This window comes from Stegastes partitus, unplaced genomic scaffold (genome assembly GCF_000690725.1).
Source record: "Stegastes partitus isolate 25-593 unplaced genomic scaffold, Stegastes_partitus-1.0.2 Scaffold607, whole genome shotgun sequence".
Lineage (NCBI taxonomy): Eukaryota > Metazoa > Chordata > Actinopteri > Pomacentridae > Stegastes > Stegastes partitus.
This window is the reverse complement of record NW_007578338.1, coordinates 765-19,767: the sequence shown is the minus strand read 5'-3', so window position 1 is coordinate 19,767 and position 19,003 is coordinate 765. Positions and strand designations below refer to the sequence as shown.

Genomic DNA, 19,003 nt, shown 5'->3' with positions numbered 1-19,003 from the left:
ATACTGGAAACCCAACGTGTCCAAAGATTCCTGATGAGCAGCACATTGGTGACAGTGGAGAGGAAAAACTTCCTTTTAACAGGAACAACGAACACTGTAGAGGCTGGTGGGACAAGTAGCTGCAGATCAAACCTGTGCAGCTCCAGAGCCAGAAGTACCAGCAGAGAGATTGTGGGAGAGAGAGGACATAAAGTTAATAACGTGCTGTAGTGCATATAAATACATGGTGGAAATGACAATTTCTAAGAACTCGAGTATAATTGCAATATAGCTAAAGTCATAAATAAATCCTACATGGAACCATAATTAAATTAGATGGGTTATATGGGCTGAATACAAGACAGAAGTTAATTATTTCAATTTTGTTTAAAATTGTGTAGAACATTTTAGTGGAGGATGTGACACTACTATTTTACAGTCTAGATGGCAGTAGAGTACTACAGGGATTCAAACATCTCACGAAGAAGAACATTACGACACCAACGAAGAAGAACGAGCCTACGACTGCGATGACGACAAATCATAATAGCCAATCATATGGCAGAAGCGAAGATGGCGGAATCGGAGATGAGCGTCAGGTAGGCTCATAGCAACAAACTTTAACGTTCACATTGTTCGAGTCACTTTTCACGTATTTCTTAGTGAGTAAGCACTTCTACGCAACGAGGCTGTTTGTTCGGTGTGATGAACAGTCACGTTTACATTTGACGGCTTGTCTTTTGCCCTGTTAGCACCACGCTAACTTAGCTTAGCAAGTGCTAACAGCTAAACATTTGAATGGCTTTTCAGCAGCGCGGTGTGCCAGCCGCATGTCAACAACAGCATGACACCTATGTGAGCTTTTAGGGTTAGTTAGTCATATAAGTCTGGTAATTCAACTAAAGGCACTTTGTTTATGTCGAGATAAAGTGCTTTTCAGTTAGCGCCAACAACCGCCGCGATTCGTCACTGGTCAGTTAGTTGGTAATAATGGGAAGCTAAAGCTACTATTTGGACATGGACAGGACAATTGCTAAGTTAGCTAAGATTATTTGTATGAGAAATATCTCCCGCATTTTCGCTGTTTGACCTACAAGCTAAAACTAACTCGGCCCTCAGCCTGTTGTTAATCACATTAGCTAATTTCTCACAGGCTGATAATTTGAACTAACATTTTAATATATACAATAAATAATGGTCAACGGAGATGTAACAGTGAACAGGGGTTTAAAATGAATCTATACATATCGGAATCTGTTTCAAAGTGCACAACAACACAATCCACAGTCAGTCGGTCATATTAGGAGTTTTTGCACGTAAATGTGTAAGTACACGTTTCATTAGTTGTTAACTGCGTGTAATAACAAAGTCTAGTGCTCAGGTAAATTCACATTAAATTCATAATGACAATCTTATTTCTCTACTGCAAAATACTTTAGCTCAGCAGCTGTTGCTTTGAATGTCCAATATAAATATCTGTAACTAGACTGATGTTGTCATGTTGCCTTTTTGCTTTGTCTTATTGTTTATCTTTATCTAATTGATGTTATGTTGCCTTTGGGCACGATTGTTTTTAAAAGTGTTATATAAATCCAGTTATACTTTTTAAGACATTTGTGTAGACAAAAAACTGTAGTTATTTCTTTTAGGTTTAACTTGACAAATCAAGATACTTATCAGAGATCTTGAAAGAATTGCTTTAACAGTATATATAGCATCAAACAATCTCTGACAGTCTACTGATTCATATTTTCCAAATGTATATTTTCACATTGACCAACTTTATTCTGTTTATTAGAGAAAATTGTGTTTTAACACACAATGAACTGATACTTTTCTATGTATACCGCCATGTATTAATGCAGCACCGTGTACACTTTATTGCCAATTATCACTGCTAAAATATACCTATCTTTTTCTTTTTTTTTCTAGAAGTTGTCGAGAATTATGGACCATACTGCTGGGGAGGTCGGCATTGAGAGAGCCGGTATGTCTTCTTCCCGCTTGTTGTACTTCACAGTATATCTCGTTGCTCTGTACTTGTGACATCTGCAATGACAATAAATTGCTAATTGATTGATTGATTGATTGATTGATTGATTGATTGATTGATTGATTATATGTAGAAGTATTCAGGACTGTTGTTCCAAAGCAAGGAAATGGATCAATCAGTCATTTTAAAGTACTTCTGAAGCCTTTGACACTTCTATAGAAAATGATTTTCTCTTTTGTTATTATTGTTTGATGACCACAGGCTCAAATAGATGCAGAACTTGACAGACACTGGGACAGACTGCATCAAGGACTCAGCTACTACAAGCCACCCAGGTAAAGTTACAGTTGCTTTTGTATATATTATGCACACTGTTGTTCATAACTAAAAAGTAATTGTCAGCATTGCCTGTTTTAGCTCCTCTTCTGCTGGGAAAGTGAAGGAGAACAAAGATGTTGCACAACCATTGAAGGACTTTGGTCTGAGGATCAGTAAACTATTGGTAAGAATTAAAACTGTTTTTTTCCCCTTTTTTTTCTGTAACATGTGATTTGCTATATTCAATTGTTGGTAGTGCATGTCATGGTGATTTGATACTGACTTATTGTTTTGATGGTGTTATAGAGCCTTGATGAGCAGCAGAGTGTGCAGCTTTTACAGTGCTATCTACAGGAGGACTACCGAGGAACCCGTGATTCATTAAAGGTGTCTGTTGTCACTCGTATATTTTTCTTTTTAATTGCACTGGAGTCTGTGTCTGTAATCTTGGGCAGCGTTTTACTATAGTTTTTGAGTTTTCAGTGAGAATCTGTTTTGTGAATGAGATTTAATAATGCAGTGCAGTTAAGGTTTTTTTTTTTTTTTAAAGAAAAAACTGCAAAGATTGTAGAAAGAGAAAATGAGATCTATTCAAACACTGGATAACAGAGTCTTCTATGCAGGTTGTTCTCAAGGATGAGCGCCAGAGCCAGGCTCTGCTGCTAAAGGTCAGTACAACCATTTACGTTTACTGATTTTTGAACCAGAGAGCAGTTACACCTTCCGTATTTAATCCAGTTGGTGTGAGTACCTGTTATTTGTTTTCACAGATTGCTGACTATTACTATGAGGAGCGCATGTGTCTGCTTAGATGTGTCCTCCTCCTGCTGACATACTTTCAGGATGAGCGGCATCCCTACAGGGTAAGAAGCAGCTGCACTTGTATTACATCAGATAATTGAAGAACACAGCTTTAATATTAATCAAGCGTTTCTCGCTAAAAAATTGTTTATTTGTTGTTGGTTCTGTAATGCAACCTCAGGTGTGTTTGTTCTTTGTTTAGGCTGAGTACAGTAACTGTGTTAATAAGCTGGAGAAGGACCTGGTGAGCAAATACCAGTCACAGTTTGAAAATCTCTTCAAGGCAGAGGCACCAACATGGGAAACTCACGGAAACCTCATGGTGATAACACAAGCTTGTTTCATATTTGGTTCATGTACTGCCTTTTGTACCCTTAATATTAGTCACATTTTTAGTGTATGACTTGAAGGTCATAACTGCCTGTTTCTGTTTTCTTCCTCTTGTTTGTCAGACGGAGAGGCAGGTGTCACGATGGTTCTTGCAGTGTCTGAGAGAACAGTCTCTGCTGCTGGAGATCATATTTTTGTATTATGCGTATTTTGAGATGAGCTCATCTGACCTGCTGAGCTTTACCAAAATGTTTAAAGAACAAGGCTTTGGTTTGCGGCAGACCAACAGACACCTTGTAGACAAGAGCATGGATGCGCTGGTTGACCGGATCGGGTAAGTGCATGTAACAGACTTTTTTGTTGGTGTTGTTTTAGAGTTTATAAGTTGGATGTGTTACCGTTATGTGACTTTGGTTAAAAACTAAGAATGCACTGACATGCACAGGAAATTGAGCAGATGGAACATACTTCTGTTAATGGTAACAAAATGCTCAGCAGTAAGGTAGTTGGTACTATCTTCAGGTAGTAATACAGTCATCAATCACATTCGACTCCACACACAATGTTAAGACATAAGGACTTCCAGTATTTTTATTTTATTACCCTGTTTGTTCTTGGGTTCAACATCTTTGAAGAATCCCTTAAAATTCTTCATGGTGTGACCAAGATATCTACTGAATTGTGAGCAAACTGTATAATGTCATTACCATTTCTGTATCTTAATATCTCAAACACTGGACATTTCTGCTCTTGGTGGCAGATAGATACACTGATACAATACATCTGCAATAGGCATTTATTGGCATATATATGGATATATCAAGACTATTGCATCATTTGTAATTTCTTCTTTCATCTTTAATGAATCATCCTTTTTCTCTTTTCTGCAGATATTTGAGTTCTCTCATCCTGGTTGAAGGAATGGACATAGACTTTCTGCACAAGTGTGCTCTGGAAGATTGTACAGATCAGCACCAGTTCTCTAGTGCTCCTGCCGTCATTAAGGTTTGGCTTCCACACAGTCTGTTTAGTTCGAAAAATCAAAACAGTTAAATAAATTAGGCTAAAACTGTCTAGAGCTGCAGAATTCAGTAGTTTCTGCTGGAAGAACTTCACAATCCCCAAGTCTGACATTTATTCACAGAAATGATGCAATATTTAGATAATTGGTTTCGGCTCTACTAATAAATTCTTTAGACATCTGACCCGGAATGATTTTGTCTTTTTCAGGAGATGGACCAGCTGCTGCTGACATTAGGTGACATCCCTCATCATGGTCCAGTGCTGCTGGCCTGGGTCCTGCTGAGACACACTCTGAGGCCAGATGAGTCCAGCCCTGTGGTCAGAAGGATCGGCAACACAGCCCTGCAGCTGGGGGTGTTCAAGTACCTCTCAACCATGCTGAAAGGCCTTGGAGTCTCAGGGAATAATGTAAGATACATGGATGCACACTTGGGTCAGATGGGTTGCAAAGTTCTAAAGAATTATAGGTACAAAAAAATACTTTGAGTTAGAGAAGAATAGTCTGTTTTAATGGGTAAAATCTTACAGCTCTTAAAAACATTTCAATTTAAGACTCTGCCCCCTTTACCTAAAATTGCTTTAATTATATCCTGCTACTGCGCACCTCTGAACACAACATCAGCTCCGGTAACATGCTTTCATAAGGTCATAACCCCCATTAATCAAAGGCCATAGAGCAGCAGTAGCAGTAAAATGGGCTCCTGGTGCTTCTGATTTTCTCTAACAGGTAATAAAATGTAACAACGTGGGGCCTCAGACCCAAATCAGTCTCTAATGAGATGGTTAGAATGAAAACCTTCTGCCAGACGGGAAACATGTTGTACTCTGCATCAGTTTTATTGTCAGGATCTAAGTTAAGTCAGACTTGAAGTTTCATAATCATTTCCTTTAAACTGTGGTTTCTATTGAAGTAAAAACATGGCACTGAGACACTATGTTGAGATTATAAAAAGTCAGATGTGCTAAATATTATGCAGACTTTTGAGCAGCTCCTATTGGGAACATAGAATATGTTACAAAAATGTCAGCATTTGATCTCTTATTTGAGCAAGTTTCAACATAAAACATTGATTTTTTTTGGTAAGAAATCCAAAATTTCTGCTCTCAGATAAATTGTGTTTTATACGCTGCAGTGTTTTTTTTTTTGTCTCTTTGTCTCTCCAGTGTACAGCAAGCACAGCAAAAATGTGTATCTATGGCCTCCTCTCATTTGTGATCACTTCTTTTGAGGAAGAAAGCCTGCAGGTACGTACCTTGATGGTTGCATCTCTATGTTCTCACATCCGTATTTGCGACCTGTGTTGGTAACTTGTCTTCATGTGTTGGATGTTACAGACTGACGGAGTGGCGACGCAGTGCTCCCACCTGATTGATGCTGCCTGTGAGGTGCTCTCTGCTCCCAGTCTAGCTGAAGTCTTTTGGGAAATGGTGAGAAAAAAACACGACAGAGATGGTTTCTTACAGTGAAAACGGATGAACCAATACAAAAGTAACTGTTGATAATCTTTTGTGTTTGTCTAATTTCCAATCCAGAAGCCAAACATGGGCCTGGGCATGATCCTGGACAGTGCAGTGGGGATGTTTCCGCATAAGATTGGACCTCTGTTGCAGCTTCTGACTGCACTTCTGTCCAACAAGTCGACAGTTAAAAAGGTACGTTTTAGACTTGCACAGATGTGAACACAGTCAGCCTTTCCTTATCTAAATGACTTTACTTCTGTGTGACAGGTGTACAACTTTTTGGATAAGATGTCCTTCTACACACAAGTTTACAAACACAAGCCCAATGACATCATCTCCAAAGATGACGAGACGCTGTGGAGGAGACAAACTCCAAAACTCCTCTACCCTCTCGGTTAGTTATTAATCTGATATTTGAATACAGGTGCAACATTTTATGTAACAAAGATTTTCTGAAGGCTTGGTGTACTGTTGTTACATATTTTTACTGATTCCATGTTTGTCTTATGCGACGAGCCTGAATTCTGACGTTTCATGTCAACCAACAGGCACAGGGCAGACTAACCTGTGGATGCCACAGGGAGTGCTGGGCCAGGTGATGATTGGAGGTGAGCAGGGCTACGTGGTGCGCTGGGACTATTCCTACAGCTCCTGGACACTGTTCACCTGTGAGGTGGAGATGCTGCTCCACGTTGTTTCAACTGCAGGTACACATTTAGTCAATTGTATAGCATCGCATGGAAAATCTGATAACACTGTTGAAACAATGTTTTTATTTGTTTTGCATTTTTAATAGTTCTCATGAAAAGAGTAGTTTCGCTGTTAAATACAATTTAATTAAAAAATAAAAAATCAAATGTCCATATACAGCTGGGAATTGTAACCTTTAGTACACTTTAGTCAAACAGTAGATCCTTGTGTATTTGTTGGAGACTCCTTTCAGCAGTGGATTTAGTGTGTTGTGAGTATTTATGGCAGCAGGACGCTGCTGCTGATGTAGGATTGACTCAAAGTATGATACAGTGTTTGTCTTCATTGGGATGAAGGAACAAAAATGTGGCTTATTGATGTGTTTTGAAGTAGTCTTTTGACAACAGTGGAAGTGTTTGGTATTGAAGAAGTTCTTTCAGGCTGTTGAATCAAGGACTGTATTTGTCAGATGGATCAGTTTAATCTTGTTTTGTTTCTTTTTCAGTAGATTTTTTTTTTTTTGACAAAATGAAGAATAGTTTTAAATATAATCATAAATATTAAATAAACAGATGTTTTTTCATTTCATTGTGTCAGCTGAATATTGATCACTAACTTTTCCAAAATGATTATTTATGTCTGTGTTTGTATGACTTTTCTTCTGCTAGATGTCATAGCTCACTGTGCACGTGTGAAGCCCATCCTGGATCTGGTCCATAAGATCATAAGCACAGACTGGACAGTGTCGGATTGTCTGTTACCTCTAACATCACGCATCTACATGTTGCTGCAGAGGTAAGTCAACTTTACAGAGGCATCAAACTCTACTTGTTTCCTATTTGAAGCAGTCTTGGTTTAAATACAAGAATGGATTTATCCTGTTTGTCAGGTTAACGTCAGTCATCAACCCTCCAGTGGATGTAATTGCCTCCTGTGTGAACTGCCTCTCTGTACTGGCTGCAAGGATGCCAGGGAAGGTGGGTATGCTGGAGACTTCCAGTGTGAACAAGAAGTAAAATATTTAAAAATAGTCAGTGTTTTTAAACACTTCCTCACCTAATTCATCTATCTTCTTTTTTTACCTTCAGGTGTGGTCCAGTCTGCACCACACTGGTTTCCTGCCTTTTGCCTCCAACCCTTTGACCAGCATGTCTCAGTGTGTAAGGTAAACTAAGACGCCCAAACTGTTGGCTTCCTAAAATGTAATTTGCCTGGCAAATATCAGACTTTTACCTTAAGGAAAGTAAAACGTATTAAACAAAACAGTGTCTTTTTTTGTTTCTTAGTGCTGAGGGGATGAAGGCAGGTAACTATGGCAACCTGCTGGTCCAGATTGAGCAGCCCAGAGGGGAATATGCTGTGACCATTGCTTTCCTTCGTCTCATTACAACCCTGGTCAAGGTAACACAGTTCACAGTTCTTGAATGAAATATATTCTTTCACCTGCTGCTAAAATGTGCATTATGATATTTATATTCTGTATTATTTCAGGGTCAGCTTGGCAGCACTCAGAACAAAGGTCTGATCCCCTGTGTGCTGCTGGTGCTAAAGGAGATGCTGCCTACCTACCATAAGTGGCGTTACAACACCTATGGAGTCAGAGAGAGGATAGGTAAAGCACTGTGTTTCATTTTTCCTCTAAACTGAAAAAAAAAAAAAAGTTGGAACTGGCTAAATATTGTCTTCTCTGTGTGCTGCAGGCTGTCTTATTTTGGAGCTGATCCATGCCATTCTCAATCTGAGCCCAGAAGGAGAAGACCAGGGGAGGTAAGGATAAGTCTGTGGGGAATCAAGTGTATGAAATGCCAATTTTACCATACCGACATTTTACCGTCTCAAATATGCAGGTTTGCTTTTTTGTTTTCCATGATTGTTAGCTCAGTACAGTGTTTTCAACTCAAAGTGTTGTCATGCGAAACAAGACATATGATTGTATTAGGTTTTCGTACATTTTTCTGACATTTTTTTCTGAAACTGTATTGGCCATACAGTTGTGAAAGTGCCGGTCAATTAATTAATTAGGGCTGCAAATAAAGGCCAGTTCATTCACTTTGTCTTTAAGGGTCCTCACGACCCAATCTGTGGATGTCCACACATATGTATTCTTACTGAGGATATTTTGCAGTTATCCAAACCTTTAACATTCATCATTTAAAGAATTATAATTGAAGTACTCAGTGCTGAACTTTGGTATGCTTTGCCTTGTGCATGGTTTCCAGGGAGAGTTCCCAAACACAGTGGCAAGTGCCAACTTCTCCAGAGATCCTGTTATATTTATCCACTTGGCTTAGGACAGAAAGGCAAAAACGTTTTGGCAGCAGGCTATGCTATAGACACTGTGCTTCAGCACAATCTGTAACCTGCTGCTCTGTCGTTTAAACACAGACAGCCAGAAATATCCACGTGTCCTATGTGTTTTTCTGTGTTTAATGTGAGGAGCAATGCAACCATCTTTGTAGCAGTCCCATGTATATCCTTTATTATGCATCTATATTGTAATTTGAATGGAACCATGTTTGCTGGAAAACATGAATTACCCCTAACAGTTATTTGCCTGTTTACTTATCAAGTTGTTGATTTGCTCCTTTCTTCCTGCATACAGCACCCCCACCCTGCAGTCTCTGTGTATCTACAGCCTGGCAAACACAGAAGCTGGACAGGCAGTCGTCAACATCATGGGAGTTGGAGTGGACACAATAGATGTGGTTCTGGCTGCACAGCCCAGCAGGTGAACATCCTGATGTGTTTCTATCATAATTAGCTCTTAATCTTCCAGCTTTTTTGACTTTCACTATTTGTGTTGTCATGTTTGGTAAATCCAGGAGTTACATTTTCTTGTACTTTCTTCCTGATGCTGTCCAGCTGTGGCTCTGAGGGTCCCGGTCAGATCCTGATCCAGACAGTTAAACTGGCCTTTTCTGTCACCAACAACGTCATCCGACTGAAGCCACCGTCTGACGCTGTGTCCCCTCTGGAGCAGGCGCTGACACAGCACGGCGGCCATGGCAACAATCTCATAGTTGTCCTGGCCAAATATATTTACCATAAACATGATCCAGCACTCCCTCGTCTCGCAATCCAGCTGCTCAAAAGACTTGCCACGGTAACACCTTCATTGTACACCTACAGTATAGAAATTTGCACTTGATGGTTTTTTTGAACAGCACTAAATGTTGCTGTTGTACTCATGTTGTCTCTAGGTGGCGCCCATGTCAGTCTACGCTTGCCTTGGCAGTGATGCAGCAGCTATCCGGGATGCCTTCCTCACTCGGTTGCAGAGCAAAACTGAAGACATGAGGATCAAGGTCATGATCCTTGAGTTCCTCACCGTTGCTGTAGAAACGCAGCCTGGCCTCATTGAACTCTTCCTGAACCTGGAAGTTAAAGATGGAAATGAAGGGTCAAAGGTATGAAATGCAAGAGCTGTGTTTGTTTTTACATTTAACAGTGCTGCATATATATTTACCAAATCTGTTTGTTTTGATTTTTTTTTTTTTAACTCACAGGAGTTTCTGCTGGGAGAGTGGAGCTGTCTTCACGTGGTGTTAGACCTGATTGACTCCAAACAGCAGGGGAAATATTGGTGTCCCCCGCTGCTCCACCGGGCAGCCCTGGCCTTCCTCCTCGCCCTCTGGCAGGATCGCAGGGACAGTGCCATCTCTGTCTTACGCACCAAGTAAGCTCAAAACAACAAAACGTGTAAAACTATAGAGTATGATGTTGATTTGCTTGTAATGCTCCTTTTTTTTACATAGAGAAAAATTTTGGGAGAATTTGACAACACCTCTTTTCGGAACCCTCACCCCACCTTCAGACACCACAGAGGTATTTTACCGTCTTTGCTCTGTTGTACTGATTATTTGACTAGCTGGATGTCAACAGCTGTATCAACTCAACAATTGTAATTTGTCTTCAGCCGTGCGTTCTGGAGACCTGCGCTTTTGTCATGAAAATCATCGGCCTGGAGATCTACTATGTTGTCAGGTAATTTCAGCCTCAGTACTGTAATAGAAGTGTTCCTATATTTGTTATATGCATTCTCAAACGATCACTCAGATCTCATGTAATTGATGTTAACTATGTTTGTGTTCTTGCAGCGGTTCCTTGGAGCAATCTTTAAAGGATGGGCTTCAGAAGTTCTCCAATGCACGACGCTATGAGTACTGGTCCCAGTATGTCAAGTCACTGGTTTGCCACGTGGCGGAGATGGAGGAGGAAGGCATCTGTTACTTCCCAGAGACCCAGATGTTGATCTCTGCTTGGCGGATGCTGATGATTCTTTCCACTACTCATGTATGTAAAAGTAAACGCGGTCATGCTTAAGCTTTAGGTGTTGATGGCGTCTACCTTAAGAGAGCTGTTTGGCATTTTTGAAATGTGCTCCTTCACTTTCTTGTTGAAAGTTCAGTCAGTTTGATTAGCATCATTACTGTTCTGTCAATACTGAGGCGGCACCTTGTTAGCGAAGCTTAGTTTAGCCTGGAATAAGGATTTTAAATGAGGAAGGCAGCTAGCCTCACTCAGTCCAAAGACCACCTGCCATCACCTCTAAAATTTACAATTAACACCATATATTGTTTGTTTAATCCATACAAAAATTTAAGTATGAAGCTGAAAAGTTGTGGTTATGTGGAGGTTGTTTGCAACATAATGTCTTGGCTGAGAGCAGTGACAGGACTCTAATTCATGGTTTTGCACTTTGGTTTTTATCCAGATTAAAACTAAATTTAATGGTGTTTTTATTGAGTTTTAGAGGTCCTGGTGGACAGATTTTGTTTATTTCAGAAAGGGCCAAAAGGTTGTTTTCAGTGTTTTTCTAAGCTTACCTAAAAAGCTGTAAGCTACAGCCGTGATATGAGAGTGGTTTAAATCCTTTCATCCAAGTCTTGGTAAGAAACAAATATGCACATTCCCAGATGTGTGAAACTTACTAATGCTTTTTTGGTTAAGCTCATCTCCAGAGGCACCACAGAAAAAACATGATGATGGAGAGTGTATTTATTTTTTTTCAGTCTGATGTGATGCAACTAACAGAAGACGCAACCAAGCTAAAGCTCTTCATGGATGTCCTGGATGGAACTAAAGCTGCTGTAAGTCATAACAGTTTAAAATATATTCCTGTAATTAATGGTCTCTTGGTTCTCTTTCTTTTTCTTGTTGTAAAATGTCGTTCTTTTAATTGGTCTTCTGTTTTCATCAGTTGACCACACCCATGTCTGTGCCTTGTCTTCGCCTTGGATCCATGATGGCCACTCTACTACTCATCCTCCTCAAACAATGGAAAAGGTGTGTATTCATCCATTTGACAGAGGGGAAACCAATGGTTCACACTGTTTCCTCCATCTTTTATAAACTCTCTTTCTGTCTCCAGTGTGGTAGCAGCTGCTCCTGACATCCTGTCTCCCCTCTCCCTGATCCTGGAGAGCGTCCTGCAAGCTGACCAGCAGATGATGGAGAGGACCAAAGCCAAAATCTTCTCTGCACTCATTTCTGTGCTGCAGATTCAGGGACTCAATGGTAAGAAGTGCGTGTGTGACATCTTTTGTCTGTTGGAGTAAAATGTTTCAGTTGTCAGTAAGTCAGTTTTGTTGTTTATTCCTTTTGTTAACTAGGTGGAGATATTTCCCAGCTGCCCCAGCTGTTGCTGTCTGTGTGTGAGACGGTGAAAGATGAGGCCTTGGCACTCATTGACAACACTCGCCACATGAGCCAGATGGCAGACACGGTGGAGGACGAGGACAGCATGGAGACAGACTCTCCTCGAGGTCCACAGAAGGACCAGAGAGACGGGGTAAGTGAAGCAGCTTGACAATGGTGGTCGGGGATGTTTCCACCTTTGCTGAAAGGAAGTTGTTGGGTTTCTCTCTATAATATTGTGTGGTCTGACCCTAAATATTTAAATTAGTGAAGTACATTTGTAATTTTTGATCTTATGTCTCAAGTGGGAAGCGCTTTGGATCAACTTCTGAAGCCTTAATTGTGCTGTATAAATAATGGTGACTTGACAATTCTTTAAAACCTGTTCTGGTACCAAGTCTCTCCTTCAACATGTCAGAAAGTCAGTTTCTCTTAGTTTTCAACATTCATTTCCAAACTTTCTAGATGTCAAATACTTTTGGGTCATTTTATTGTTAAGGTGCAGTGTTGAGGTGGTAGAACAGCATTTATTATACTTTCCTCTTTACTTTTAGTTTCACTGTCATACATGATACCTGGTGTTTTGGCCACACTGAGCAAAACTTGTGATTAAATCTTGTGTTTCTGACCGTGTGCACCAGTGTTTGCTGTCTTGGCTTTAAGCAGATGATGTAAAAAGTGCATTTTGGGTTTGACTGCAACTTTGGACCTTTACTGAGGTTAATCCAAATGGCGCTAAAGACAAAATTATTGTATAAACAATGATAAAATAGTTTCTGGTTTGCTTTAGTTCTTTGTCAGACTTTGGTTTGTTTCATGATGACAACACACTCTTGTGTTCATGTTTGTACTAAACACAACAAACAAACCGTAATCTGGCCCTGTTGGTATACAGTATAACATGAACATTACAACCTACATATGTTAATATTATTTGGCTAAAGCTTCAGTGCAAATTCCGACCTATATTAAATTTTGAGCCATTTTTCCTGTCATTATTTTCCATCAGGTGTGCGTGCTAGCGCTCCACTTAGCGAAGGAGCTGTGTCGCACTGATGAGGACGGTGAACACTGGGTCTCAGTGATGAGGAAGGTTCCAGTCCTGCCCTCGGTGCTCAGCGCTGTAGAGCTCAGCCTGCGCTCCAAACACAACCTCTACTTCACCGAGGCTGCACTCCACCTGCTGCTCACACTGGCCCGCACTCCTCAGGTAAACACTGTTACACTCCACTAATAAACAACTACCTGATTTTATGCTGTTGCATCGAAACTTTTACAGAAATGTATGATATTAAGGACGTCTTCATTTCTCCTCTAGGGGGCAGCAGCTGTTGCGGGAGCAGGAGTCATTCAGACGATCTGCCTTCCTCTTCTGAGTGTATATGAGGTCTCGCCAAACGGGACGTCACAGGTACCAGAAAAGAAATTACAGCAGTCACTTTGGATTTTTCTACCTTCCATGTAGCAGTTTTAATTAATGATACAGAAATGCTAATTGATGCATTAATATGATATAATAACATAATGTACTCTTTTCCCCGAGCAGAGTTTCTCCCGTAAGTCTCAGGACTCTGCCTGCTGGCCAGGCGTGTATCGCCTCTGCATGTCTTTAATGGAGAGTCTGCTCAAGACTCTGCGCTACAACTTCATCAATGAAGCCCTGGACTTTGTTGGAGTACATCAAGAACGTATACTACAGGTATGACTGCAGTGACATGAAAGATGTTTTACTGCATTAACAGAGGAAAAAATACTGTGAAAAAGAAAGGAGAAGTGATGGACAATGAAACCAACGTCTTTTAAGGCTGCCATTAAAATTATTTTCAGCATGGATTCGTGTGAGTTAGTTTTTGGATGAATTGATGATAAAATGTCAGATAATAGTGAAAAATAATCATCAGAATTTCCTAAATCCAAAGTGGACATGTTCAAACTGCTTGTTTTGTCCGATCAAAGGTCCAAGATGTTAAGTTTGATATCAGTAGTCCTCAAAATGACTGAAACTGTTTCACAAAGAAAACCAGCAAAAATAAATAACATTTTCTTTAAAAAAAACAAAAAACCCAAAACAAACGTAAACACTTGCTTCATTCTGTAAATTGAAATGAACTTTATATTCATTACAATAGCCTGTTGTTGCTGCACTTGATGTATGTTTTTTCCTCTTGTATGTCCTCATACGTGTCCAAATTTTTAAAAGTGAATTAATTTGGCAAAAATTGTGGTGAATTTTCTGTAAAATTAGTTTTATCAAAAGCCAAAGATGAGGCTCACTAGGTAGCAAAATGTGCCAAGTGTTGAGACATTTGTAATTTGGGGATGAAATGATAACATTTATGCAGCCATAGTATTCATTGTTTGTTGTATTTAGGTAATGTGGGCAGGTTGTTTGTCTTGAACAGTATTACAAGCTTCCCTGTCTCTCCTGCTCAGTGTCTGAATGCAGTGCGAACAGTCCAGAGCCTGGCCTGTTTGGACGAGGCCGATCACACAGTTGGTTTCCTGCTGCAGCTCTCGAGCTTCTGTAAAGAGTGGCAGTTTCACCTTCCCAAACTGCTCAGAGATGTACAGGCGAGTCCAGAGCAAATCCCCACATCAACAAGGAGAGCACAGATCAGCATTCAGTTATTGAACATTTTTATTTTTTCTCTTCTGTGCAGATCAACCTCTGTTATCTGTGCCAGACCTGCACGTATCTGCTCCACAGCAAAAAGATGCTCCATCACTACCTCCAGGTCAGGAATTTGTATTCACTTACATATAGAATTGTGATTTTCGGTGGCCAAGACAACTTTGTTGATATGATTCGCTAAATAACAGCTTAATGCTTGTTTTTGTAAACTCTTCAGGCTAAAAACGGTGAGGCGCTGCCCCCTGGACCCCTCCCCAGGACACAGCGGCCCCCCCAGACACTGACTAAAGAGGCAGCAGGTGGAGGGGAGAGAGAAGAGGCCGAGCAGAAGGCCCTGCTGGCTGTGCAGTGCAGTCTTCTAAAGATCCTCAGTAAAACCCTGGCAACGCTGCAGCACTTCACTCCAGACTGCTGCCAGATACTCCTGGACCAGGTCAGGCTGCTCAAATCATTCTTCTAACACCAAAATGAGCCCCATTATGTGTTTGTATAACTAGATGGATTATAAGAAACTGCTATGTTGTGACATTTTATGCAAAGCTGTGAATGCAGGAACAATAAAAGAGACTGAAGTGCTGATTGAATCTCTGCCTGTGTGTCAGTGTATGGATTTGGCCGAGTACAGGACCCTGTTTGTGCTCAGCTTCACAACTCCGGCGTTTGACCCCGACGTGGCTCCTTCATTTGGGACCCTGCTGGCCACCATCAACGTGGCCCTGAGCATGCTAAGCGAGGTAGACCTTGTCATCTTAATTAGCTTCAGCTACCGTCAGCTCACAGTGGATTCCTGATCAGTCTGTGCTGTTTGTTTACAGATGGAGAAGAAAAAGGAGCCCGTTTCCCTGAGCATAGTGTCTCTGGCTTCATCAGAGGAGATCCAGGCACTGAAGTGAGTAAACTCTCCGTCCTGCTGCTTCAAGAATTATTTCAGTGAGACTTTAATAGTTTAAATGGGCTTTTCAGGACAAACGCCGCTGTTCAGAAATACATGTTTCTTTCTTGCTGAAAGTTAGAGGAAAAAATTAATACCACTGACTTTTGTCCACTAAATATGAAGCTGCAGTTATCTTAGCTTTGCAGAAAACCTGCTAGAGTCAGTGTTCAGAGTATCAAAATCTGCCTTCCACCACATCACACCTCATAAGTTTAATCCATACAAAGGTTTGTTACCTTCACTCAGAGTTAATGAAGCTGTTCCTGCTCCTCCTTTTGTTTTACTGAAGAACACTAACATTAAATAGATGAACTAATTTTCATTTTCTCTCTTCTTCAGGTCCCTGCTGATGTTCACCATGGAGAACTGTTTCTATGTGCTGATCTCTCAGGCGGCTCGGTGTCTCAAAGATCCCTCCATCCTCCCTCGAGACAAACAGAGGCTCAAGCAAGAGCTTAGTTCTGAACTGGTGAGGCATCACCTGCCTTTGTTTGAAGTGTCAAACCTCAAAAGCATAATTCTGTCCATATTCATACACTACAATGGCGTTAGCAAACATCCACGATCCCATGACGTCAGTGTAGCCAGTGCCTGATCTGAGTTCATCCTCTGTGCCTCACTTCAAGTTAGTTTTACTTATAAAGCGCCACTTTACGACATGTCATCTCAAGGCCCTTTACATTGTACGGTGAAGACTTTACAAAACTATGGACAAAGTCAACAAATCCAAACGATTCCCTCTGAGCAAGCTCCATTGATCAATTGTTGCCCAAAAACCTGGAAAACTGCCTACGAGCCACACTGTTGCACTCGTAGATGTGTTCAGTCATTAAAATAAACCTGTTTATTTTGATTTACACATCCGTATAGTGTTCTCCTGCTCTACTTACCCACACACAACATCTGAAAACATCCCCAAAAAGAATAATCCTTATTTGATAAACACATATGGAACTACATCGCCTATATGTTTTAAGAATATACTGAGTTTTTTAAAATTAGAAAATATATTTAGATCCCATTTTGGAAGAGCTATTGGCCTTGAAGCTCAAAGCTACAGAGTAGAGACATAGGAGACTAAAGCAGTGGTGGTGTTCAGGATATATTTGCAGTGAATTTAGTTTCCTTTGTTTTGTTGCCTGTAGAATGTTTGTTTTGTTAGATTGCACTGCAGGAGGCTGTTCAATCCCCCCCCCCCCTTCTTTTTCTTTTTTTTTTTCAAATATAATTGCTGCTATTCACTCCAGTAGTTAATTTAATTCTTATCATTACAAACTATTGTTATAAATTACTAAAACATGTCGTTTTCTTTCCCATACTTTGGTATGAATCTTCATGAAATGGATATGAAAATAGGTCAATTCTGTGTAATAAATTTAACATTAAGTCTTGATGTGAACTTTTAGAAATCTTCTTTTTTTGAACCCCGTCTCATCAGTAAGATACAAATTAACATTCTTATTAAATTAATTTTAACTTGGATTTTCTTTTCTCCACCTCCAGAGCACTCTTCTTTCAAGCCTTTCCCGCCATTTCCGGAGGGGCTCTCCATCATCTCCAGCCAGCGGCATCCTCCCCTCCACCCAGGCCAAACCTCCCACACCCGGCTCCAAGGCAAGCCACGAAGGTCAGGAGCCATTCATCCAGCTGGTCCAGGCCTTCGTCAGACTTGTGCAGAGATAGATGTGAATTTACAGTAAAAGACGCAGATCTCAAACATGAGTAGTTTCCTTTGTTCTCCTCAATACAACTACTGTTGTTCTACAAAGCCAACATGTTTGTTTCAGCACCTCAGAGAAGAGTTGCCTTTTCTGATGTTTTGCCTCATTGTGAAGTACACAGTAGTTGTATTTAATAAAGTTGCACAAATGTGAGACTTCTAATAATATAACATTTAATTATTACTGGGAAAGATGCTGACAGTGTTAAATCCATCATTTGCCAAAACTGTTGTAACTGAACTTGACCACAACCAAAGTGTTCACTTTCAAAGGTCAATGTGAAAACAAGTTTGTTCATATGAAGAGATCTGAGTCTGTAGAGCTCTTGGTGCTACTAAACATCAGTCACTGACTGTGGTCCATCTTTCTGAGGCCTAGTTTTATAGGTCACTTTGACGACATACGACCAGACGCGTTTCAAGTGCTACTTAAAAGATTAGACCTTTTTAAAATATAATCTTTTTATGTATAACTAAATGTAGTAGAAGAGCTTCTCTTGTAAAACTGTTATACTTTTTTTTTCTAAATTTCTTCATTTTCAGAAAACCTTGAACTTTGCTATTTTCTAATTTGTGCTTCTCCATGTGGGGTTTTGAAGTGGCTGCCACCATTTGTACTTTAAAAAAAACAGTATATGCTAATAAAGGGACTTTTGTACCACAATCTCTTATTGGGATTTTTTTTCCTGTCAAACCTGCAGAATGGAACTTTAATCTCCGCCATCTGGCAAAAAGAGAGGTTACCAAACAATACCAACACATTTAAGATGTCATCGTTTAGATCACTTATTGTAGTTGCCCATCGATGGGCAGCCATAGAGTAATCATGCCCGTGTGTTTGTATGTGTGTTCTGTTTTTTTTCTCAATGCTTTTCTTTTGAGAGTGTAGCATACTTCACAGAATCCTGCTGACTCCCTGTAAATACCTGTGTTTGTTGTGGGTTTTGGAACTGAGACTTAAAAAAACAATAACCAAAAAACACTTTTAAATCCAGGTCAGTTTGCAGTTATCTGTCAGAGATGTTTGTTTTGTTATTATAAAGGGATCACAGTCTTAGATCTGCTTTTGGACTCAAGAACCTTCATCAACACCACCTCTCATGTTCAAATGTGTTCATTTAAACTCATATTTAATCTTATTTAAAACTTCATTATATAAAAGTGGACGTTGTTTTCCAGTTAAACTGTTTTGTTCAGAGCTATTTATGCATTAAATTACGTTATATAGTTTACCACCTATTGATTGCATTGAGCTGTTATTTTCTATATCTGTTAATTCATATCGTTTGCTAACAGTATTTATCCGTACCATAGCAGCTATTTCAGCTGTTTGTCTGCTTTTTTTCACAGGTTCAGCTCATAGCCAAACTTTTTGGTAGCTGTTTCCACCATGTATTTATTTTTTCACCATTCTTTGTCTATTTTAATAACCTTGCTCTCCTATTGGTTGTCTGTTTCACTCAGTTCTTTAATTAAAGTGAAATT

The 19,003-nt window shown here is 40.0% G+C and overlaps 1 protein-coding gene across 1 annotated transcript; it reads left to right on the top strand.

The window, feature by feature from the left end:
- Positions 1-546: 546 nt before the first annotated feature.
- On the top strand, positions 547-18,182 carry nup188 (nucleoporin 188). The gene is made up of 43 exons (XM_008289323.1): positions 547-578; positions 1,912-1,966; positions 2,234-2,307; positions 2,390-2,474; positions 2,597-2,677; positions 2,914-2,958; positions 3,061-3,153; positions 3,294-3,413; positions 3,544-3,755; positions 4,312-4,426; positions 4,652-4,852; positions 5,609-5,689; positions 5,780-5,872; positions 5,978-6,097; positions 6,173-6,299; positions 6,454-6,612; positions 7,264-7,390; positions 7,485-7,572; positions 7,684-7,760; positions 7,882-7,996; positions 8,087-8,207; positions 8,296-8,362; positions 9,198-9,323; positions 9,458-9,698; positions 9,796-10,002; positions 10,102-10,271; positions 10,351-10,420; positions 10,512-10,579; positions 10,693-10,888; positions 11,608-11,685; positions 11,796-11,881; positions 11,967-12,112; positions 12,208-12,386; positions 13,242-13,442; positions 13,551-13,643; positions 13,779-13,931; positions 14,666-14,803; positions 14,893-14,967; positions 15,082-15,297; positions 15,467-15,598; positions 15,680-15,753; positions 16,138-16,267; positions 17,302-18,182. The coding sequence occupies exons 1-43, from the start codon at positions 553-555 to the stop codon at positions 17,479-17,481; spliced, it is 5,241 nt and encodes a 1,746-aa protein (XP_008287545.1). The 5' UTR covers positions 547-552; the 3' UTR covers positions 17,482-18,182.
- The last annotated feature ends 821 nt before the right edge of the window (positions 18,183-19,003 follow it).